At 38.7% G+C, this 8,891-nt stretch overlaps 1 protein-coding gene across 1 annotated transcript; it reads right to left on the bottom strand.

The window, feature by feature from the left end:
* Window positions 1-5,829: 5,829 nt before the first annotated feature.
* LOC140943387 (alpha-(1,3)-fucosyltransferase B-like) lies at window positions 5,830-8,867 on the bottom strand. Its single transcript, XM_073392466.1, has 2 exons — window positions 8,730-8,867; window positions 5,830-7,112 (listed from the first exon to the last, which is right to left on the bottom strand). The coding sequence occupies exon 2, from the start codon at window positions 7,065-7,067 to the stop codon at window positions 5,991-5,993; it is 1,077 nt and encodes a 358-aa protein (XP_073248567.1). The 5' UTR covers window positions 7,068-7,112; window positions 8,730-8,867; the 3' UTR covers window positions 5,830-5,990.
* Between the last annotated feature and the right edge of the window lie 24 nt (window positions 8,868-8,891).

Raw genomic sequence — 8,891 nt, 5'->3', positions numbered from 1 at the left:
CGACCGCTTTGCGGAGATCTCGCGGGCTATTGTTTTGCGAACTTTGTAATGGCGGACGGTATTTACGCACTTTTCAGTGGGAAATTTCCAGCCCCCGTACGCAAGTATCGTTCCAATTTTTCGCTATTTGCATAATTTTGAACATATACAAAAGATTTATGTTAAAAAAACTCGGAAACAAAAACAAAAATTTTCGTCGTAGTAGCACTTTAAGTGCTTTTTATATCGACAGGAATTGTAAATAGTGTTTTGAATGAATAGTTTTTTCTTTTTTTCAAGCGAATTAATTGTAAATAGGATTTTAATAGTGAGCATTGTTGTCAATAAAATTTTCTCAGTAATTATTATTATTATTATTATTACAAACTGTAAAGCAACCATATTTACGTCGATAATTCGTGAAAGAAATGAAAACTGATAAACTTGAGGTCTATGATACGTGACGTAGATTCTAGAATTATTATTTTTATTGTTTTTATTTCATTCATTTTCTTGTAGCCGAATTTTTGAAAACATGCCTCAAGAAGGCCCGGTTAGAATTTTCATAGGAGGCTTACTGTCTTGGTTGGTCCAGAAGCTTGGCCTCATTGTTAAGCTACGACCCTGAGCTAACTTCCCATGGTATGGGAAAGGGGCCTGCATGTCACATATATCGCTAGCGAGGGAGGGCGCTGCAAAAGTGTGGTAGGTCAGTTACTCTCTGGAGAATCAGTTTACTGATCCTGCGTCTGGTTTAAGATTGTCACACCAAATTCAGCCTTTAATGTCCAGGGAGTTGGGGGGGGGGGGGGGGTGGGTGGCGGTAGGAGGGTCATTTGGCCTTGAATTCTCTGCTTAGGGCTAGCTTACGTCTCAAGTTGCCCCGAACATACAGGGCCTTAAGGCAGCTAGAGATGGCCAAGATTAAAGTGCCTTTTGATAGACCATTGTAAAAGTTTAATTAAGTCATATTAAGCTGTGTTGCCTAAACTTGCCAGCTGGTTTAGTTATCATAAACTGGGCTCGATTTATTTATCTTTAAATCATATTATTAGTTAAAATGACTATTTTCTAGGAACATTTCATTTGTAGCTTAATCTAAAATAAAACACAAACAGCGGTGATAAACATTGCGAGCTTTCGCAATTATATAGCTGTCTGAATTTATAAAAAGGTACCTTAGCATGACGAGATTCATAGACGTCTGAAATCGTAGACCCCTGCTGATGTTCGCCTATTGAACAGGCGAACATCAGCAGGGGAGCTCTGAAGAAATAATCAACTTTTTACGGCTCATTTGCTTGGAGGTGACAAATTCTCATATGAACTGGATTCCTGTACGTCAACAAGATTTCACTCCAACAAAGAACTCAATTACAAATTAGCCGCATTAGAAGTCTTTCTGCCGAACCGGAATGCATTTGCTTTTGTGGCTTCTCTTAAAATTCATTGTAGTTCGAGAAGAGTGAATTTACGCACTTCGTGCTGGGAAATTTTCCATTGTATTATTTTTAGCCCATGTATTACTAAATCGTGTTATAACATAACAAAAGTAAATCGCGCGCTCTGATTGGTCAGTTAGCCACTACCATTTGCCCGTGGGTGCACGCCAAGAAACTGAGCTAGCGCGGTAAAATTTAGGCAAATTCAACAAATCTCCTCTCCTGACGGTAAAATACACCAATGGAATGCACAGATAAAAAGTGGAAGTTGAAGAAAATACTAAGCTGTCGTTTTGAAGGAAAAAAGACAAAAGATCAAGCGACAAATTTGCCCTGGATGAATTAATCACTGTTTTCCTCGCGGCTAGAATCGGCTGAAGGAAAATCGAGCGAGCGAAGATTTAAGGTACATTTTGTGTGTTTTTTATAGAAGAGAGAGTCTGTTTGAAATGTAAATTTATCAATTAGCATTGTGTTATTGACTTTTTGGTCAAGCTGATGCTAAATTCAAGCAAATTTATTAGGAAACACGCTCAAATTCGAGACAGCTTTGTTGTGAAGTTTTCATCGCATCGATTAAAAATTTTAGTTGAGTTTAAACGGGCACATAACGCTGGAATAAGCGAATTTCATTTGAGTACAGAAACATTCTGGTTTTCAAATAAATTTTTCAAAAAATAACTTCTGTGTGTATTATTTTGTTCCTCAGTGTTCATTCATAACAGTCGTTCAGAGAACGGTCGAAAAACAAAAGCTTCAGCGCCGGCTGTTTGTCAGCGAATTTCAGTTGCAACTTTGACTTTCATAGCTGTTTATAGCTGGATTTCCCCAGACAGATTTCGATACAAAGCTAGTTAATTTCTTTTTAAAATCAGTGTTACCTGTTATTCTAAAGGAATTACAGTCAAATTTTCTCATTTCTACTTTACGTTTATTTCAAAAATTGTCACATAAATAAGCTGGATAATTATTTGGTGTTTATAGTTGCAGCTATAGTTTTCCCTCAAAGGTTTTACCCTAATATTAAGAGCAAGTAGGCAGATGCCATGAGAATAACGACAAAAGACGTTTTGCAATTTACCTGAAGATGGAGAACGGTTGATTCAGCGAAAGAAAAACTCAAAGGCAAGTTTTTGAAAAACATAGAACATGATTTGTTTACGCGCGGGCAGATGGCAGCATACATGAACTCGGACCGACGACTCAACCGAAGGCAAATGGAAAATAATGTTTTTCTGTTTTGATTATGTTATAAAAGAAATGGTAAACGTTGCAGCTGTGCAACCATGGAGTTATAGATGCACTTGGGAGGTTTGCTAAGCACTCAAGAAGCTAGAGTAGCACTCGGCTATCGCCTCGTGCGACTCTTACGCTTCTTTCGTGCTTAGCAACCTCCCGCGTGCCTCCATAACTCCATGGTTGCACGCTGCACGTTTACCATTTCTTAATTATAATTAAGCCATTTTCAGTTTGCTCAACGCTTTTTTCAAACACAATTTATCGCGAATAATTTCAATGAGGCATATAGCGCAGACTGGAAAAGTACTTATATTCTTAAAAGTTCAATAATTTCTTAAACCGTGGCCTAAGGTAGCCCGTAATGGTTTGAAAGTAATGCCACTGTATTTACTTCTAACTTTCTGCGATGACGGTGCAAAATTTTTCAGATAGTATTTTTCAACCGAATAGGCTGCTCATTTTACTGCGATGATCATGTTCACTTTCATACCTTCATCCGCAGTTTAAAACAATTTATGAATCATTTCATATATTTCAATTCGTGCTTAACCGATCTCCATAATTTTTTATAAACGCAACCTTTTTATGGAAAATTCACTCAAGGCCATATATAACACTAACCGCCAAACGGAAACTGCCTTATTGCAAAAACTTTTAAAATTGACGCGCTCCGTTTTACCGGTAATAAGGCCTCACTGAATCCGAATGGTGTTAAATTCAAACGTAAGCGAAACACCTGCAATATTTGAAAGAGTTCTTAAGCAACGCGATACAGTACTGGGAACTAAATGCATTAACAATGTCTTGAAAATAAAGCCCATTTTTGTTTCCCTCTGAGACAACTAGAAAATAAAATTCTCAAAGAGCCACAGCCTAAAAAGGCTAAGCTGCTCTGTTCCATCAAAAAGGCCAAACTGTTTTTCTTAATGCTTGACAGAGATTCAAACAATATCTGAAAGCGCGTTTTTAGTTCCCTCTGAGACACCTGGAGAATGAAATTCTCGCAGAACCACAGCCTAAAAAGGCTTAGTTGCTCTGTAGCATCAGGAAGGCCAGACGGTTTTACTTAATGCTAGACGGGGGTTCAAACAAAATATCGAAAGCGCAGTTTTAGTTCTCTTTGAGACACCTAGAGACTAAAATTCTCACAAAAATTAAGCCACAGCCTAAAAAGGCTAAGCTGCTCTGTTGCATCAGGAAGGCCGAACTGTGTTACTTAATGCTGGACATGCACTATCATCAAAACACATTCAAGGAAGTTCTTAACAAAACTCGATTTCAAGTGTGTTTTAACCATTTGACACCCGAGGTGAATAAAAAGAAGTTGAAAGTCGCTAGTTAGGGCTTAAAACGGACAAATTAATCGCTGGCAAGACACGAAAAGTTGCTCTTAACAAAAAAGGCTACAGATTTGTAACGAAATGAACAACATTTAAAAGCAAAGAAATAATGACGTTTCAGTCTCTATGAGGCTCATAGCGAGATGCCCGACTAAAACAGACTTAGGATCCATCTTTCTTGACCCTACAATCGGTTGTCTAAGACAAAACTACTTCAACTAAACACTCACAAAGCGTTTTTATACTTGTACACAAAATTTTTAAAACACGAGCGGCACGAAATATCTGAAATCTGTCTGTCAACAACTTCAAGAAATCACACAATTAACCACGTTCGCGGCACTGATAAAACTTTATCCACAACCAACCATGCACAATGTTTGCACACTTAACACGGAAGAAATATCATCAAACTACTCCCTCAATAACTCTCGCTTTCTCCACATAAGTCATCACATGTAAACTTTGCTCACACAGTCGATTTATTCAAGATCCCGGATGTACACGAGCCGTTCTGAAAGGGACACATAGAGGCCGGCCGTTCCCTTCCATTCATTCCAGATGTCCTCCACATCTTTCTTGATGGACTTGACATCCTTGTGGATAGCTTCCAACTTTTTATCTATCTTTTTCAGTCTGGGGTGATTTCGTCTTTGCTATAAATTGGCGCAAAAGAGCAGATACCCGCCTGGATGGTAGCACCCACGGTCACAATTAGACTTATCAAGCTCAGGGCATCTATGGCTGTCTTATCCCTTACTTTCACTTCATTTTCACCAAATGAGGCTGCAGTCTTAAGATCCATATTCTGGGCCTTACACAACGACAGGCTCAACACTAAAAGCAATAACACAAGGGTAACTTTAAGAACAGCCATTGGATCGTGCATGCCTAAAAAAAAAACAAGAACGAGAAGTCCAAAGACTACTGCAAAGCTGATTTAAGACAACGTGTATTGTTTTTTATAACAATATTTCGGCTGGCCATACCACCCTTCTTCAGGTTTACGGATGTTACTGAACTTATGTAGCAATCACAATATTATCTAAATGGAGAATGCTGCAATAAAAATTGTTTAAAAGGGAGAGGCGGAAAAGACGTACAACACAAAAACTGGAAAGGAAAAATACTAAAGAGATGAATTACAACAATTCATTACGGCGGTTTAGAGTAAAACAAAACAACTATTGATCCACACTGTAAAAAATCACAAGGAAAATAATAACATAATTTTCTTCAATTAGAATATACTAGATGTGACATAATAAAACAAACGGGCATCATCTGTTTGTTACGTTACGATGTTGTATCAAAGGTATTTCCTTCACTAGTTTGTAGCTTACAGGTCAAAACCGGCAAACCTCATGTTTTGAAAATTCCTTGATGTAGCTACTCTTATTACTACAGAATGCTTAACAAGAAAATTAATGTTTCGTTATTTATCATCCGTTTAAAATAATTCGCCGTTTCTGATTGGCTCAAAATTCCGGGCTAATCCCTCACGGTGCTTACCATATTTGGAAGGTAAAGGTAATTCATATACTATCGTTTCGATTGGTTGTTGCCCAATATAAAATTACAAACTTGTTTCCAGCTAGCGGCGCGGCAGCCTAGCTGTTCACGGCTATCCGAAGACGAAATAGTTGAATTACTGACAAAAAAAAAAAACAAACCCAAGAACACGCCAAACATATTTCTAGATGATATGGATGATATCTAGTTTTTGAGGAGTATATCCGCAAGGGAAAAAAAACAAAAACAAAAACGGATGTTCATTCAAATAACTGTGCAGAGAAACTGGCCGACGTTTTGAAGAAAGTCTACAAGGAGGTAGGGCTGTTATAATTACGAACTTAGAAATATTTTGAATGAATAATAAAACAGTTATTGAATTCGGCTTTAACTGAAGAATTAATCAGTTATCCAGCTCGGCCACACCCTCATCGATCTGAATATTTTTTTCAACATGCTTAGCCTCATTCAGAAGTTGTTAGAGATCAACTTGGGCCCTGGGGTTTATTCCCCAGTCTTTAAAAGCCCTTTTCCTGCAGATATCCACTTTAAGACCATCTTTGTGAATTCTTCCTTCTGACAGCGCCATGCAAATTTGGCAATAGAGCGGGTATTTTGGCATCCAGCATTTTCCAATGTTAGTTCCTTCAATGTCACCGAATCCTTTCCTTTTCCATTGAAGGTATTTGCTGTACTCATCCTTGTTACTGCTTAGGTACGTAATGTAGTCAGCCAAAAGTTTGGGGTTCTTGAAGTCACGGACATTAATGATGGAGCTTCGAAGATTTCCAGGAAGAAACTGGTCAAGTTTGTCTGTACCCATCACAACGGGGACCGAACCAGCGCTGAGGGCATGAGTGAGCTGATTATCCACAAAATAATCACAGTCTTGGTTAAAGAACACCAATGTAAATTTGTACTTTCTAGCCAATTCAGTTTTGTGTTGCTTAAAATCTTTGCCATATCTTGCCACGAGACCTCGTTTGTTTTTAAGACAGTCTCCATAAGAATCGATTGGGATAAACTTCATCAGTTGCTTCATGTACTCAGTTCGCACGGGCTCACAGTTTGAGAATGCGGCAAACACCATTGCCGTCTTCTCTTCGAAGGGAATAGGTGGGGTTAACTCAGGCATGAAAAAGGACGGATCCGGAAAGTCCGAATCTAAACGGTAACTTCTCAACAACTTGAACTTAGACATAAAGTTGGCGTCTGTCAGGGCGGGAGTGTAAACTGGATTTTCTCGAGTGAACAAGATCCAAGGCACAGAATCTACCGGAGGTGTCATATGCGAATCTCTTGCGTGAACGACAAAGCCATCTGCCTCCTTCACTCTGGAATGATCGCTAGTTACCTCGCAGGCAACTGGACATTCCCCCCTTTTCCACGCAAGATTCAAGTCCAACTTACTTCCAAAATACGTCGACCAGAATATGATGAGCCAAGGACTTGTTTGGTTAACTGAGGGGTGGGCTGTATTCTTGGTTTGCGATAGTGCCTCACCCGTGAGCAGAAGAAGCAGGGAGGACTTCAGGACTAGGGATTTGACGGCCATTGTATAAAAAGTCGAAAAATGCTCAACGCCCTCTTTTGATGATACCTGTAGAGAGAATGGTTCAGTTAACTATCGTAAGTGGCTGATTAATTGAATTCGACACAAACTGTTGGTCAGGTAAAATGCATCAGCTGTATGCTTTCGAGAGCTGAAGAAACGATGCGGTCGCAACTGAGAAAAAATAAATAAATAAATAAATAAATAAAAAGGAGAGAGAAGAGAAGGGAGGAAACAAAACCCATAAAACTACAAAATACAGTGTATAACGGTCAAGTACAGGTTGACTGCTGAACCGCTATACAAGTTTTTTTTTTTGTGTGTGTGTAGAAAGCAACCGTTGGTGTGGTGTGGGTATTGTTGAGTGTCTTTTAATCTTTTGTAGATTGCACCTGTCCGAAACTTTACCGTTGAAAATTGGCTGTAGTTCTAATTAATTAAATAATTGTTAGGTTACAGGTTTTGCCACATAAATCTCTATACAATGTATTTTAACCGCGTCGCAAGAAACATTTGGGCAACCTGTGGCGCTTATCCTTTGTCGTGCCAGACGTTCTAGAAATTTTCTCGTGCAAATTTCTGTACGGAGAGTTACGATTGCGACTTATTTGAGAATGAACGACAGGGGGAAGTTTAGTAAGAAGAAAACTGAAGGGAAATACTTCCAAACACTACAAAGAGGAGGAATAAAAAGTTTAGTTAGGATTTTGACCGGTGGGGGGCAAACGGAATGAGTTTGCCGAATGGCATGTGGCATGGCTTGGGGAATGACATAATTAGCTGAATGTAATATATGGAAATAACGCAAAGAAATAAATTAAACATCAGTAACTATCAATTTTAACATGGCAAATTGAATTTTGCACTTCAGCTGTAACCTCTAGTCTGAAGTGTCATACGTCTTCACCCCCTAACCCGTGGGAAGCGCGACTAATAAGGGTAAGTAGAACCTTTGTGGCTGTGTGAAAAAGGCTCATCGAGAGTGAGAAATCAAAGAACCCTTCGTGGCTTTTTGGTTGTCATCTAGTCGAGCCCGCAAAATCAAAAAAGTCGCTGCTTTTGGAAAATTGATTGGTGCCAAAAAAGGCTGCACTTTTCAGTCTAATTTATTTCTTTTAGTCAATCTGCATATGTTACATTCTGCACAATTATGTCATTCCGCAAGCCATGCCACATGCCGTTCCACAAAAACATTCCTCCTTTTACCCTCACCGGAGTTCGACATAACCAAAGAGCGGCGATTAAGGTGATATTTATACCGATCGAATTGCTATTGGCACTGAACAGTATGAATTCGAAGTTAAAAAAAAAAGTAGAAAACATGCCTATCCCGCCATCCCATATTAATTGAGCCTTTTCTTTTTTCAGGTTAACATTGGTTCACGAAAAACTGTAACTATCTTCTAAAACGGCATATCAAATTGTAAAGCTAACAATTTTCACCAACGGCATGTTTTGGTCTACTTTTGTGTCAACACTTATAGCCCAATCAGATAGACAGCTTAAGCATTAAGAAATATATTTTTGCTTACTTGCTGTTTATTGCACTGGACTGTCGTTTAGAGGTTACGTTAACTAAAACCGTTTTAAAGATAGACAATCTTATTAGACCTTGAGTAATGTAAACGTCAAAAATACGAGAGGAGCAATCCTCTACAACAGTACCTTTCTCTGTTTCGTTTAGACTGTGCTCTGTCGTCTTCTGAACCACTGCTTGGAACAACGGCGTCAAAACTGGAATTAAAGAATTACTAGTGAATAGATGATTACATCAAAGAGAATCGAATTTAAAGTTGACGGTAGTCAACAGAGGCAATGTATCTACGA

This window comes from Porites lutea, chromosome 7 (genome assembly GCF_958299795.1).
Source record: "Porites lutea chromosome 7, jaPorLute2.1, whole genome shotgun sequence".
NCBI lineage: Eukaryota > Metazoa > Cnidaria > Anthozoa > Scleractinia > Poritidae > Porites > Porites lutea.
This window is presented reverse-complemented; position numbering and strand designations above follow the sequence as displayed.

Excerpts from the sequence above, each read along its gene's own strand:
- LOC140943387 (XM_073392466.1), bottom strand. The coding sequence starts at position 7,067 with ATGGCCGTCAAATCCCTAGTCCTGAAGTCCTCCCTGCTTCTTCTGCTC.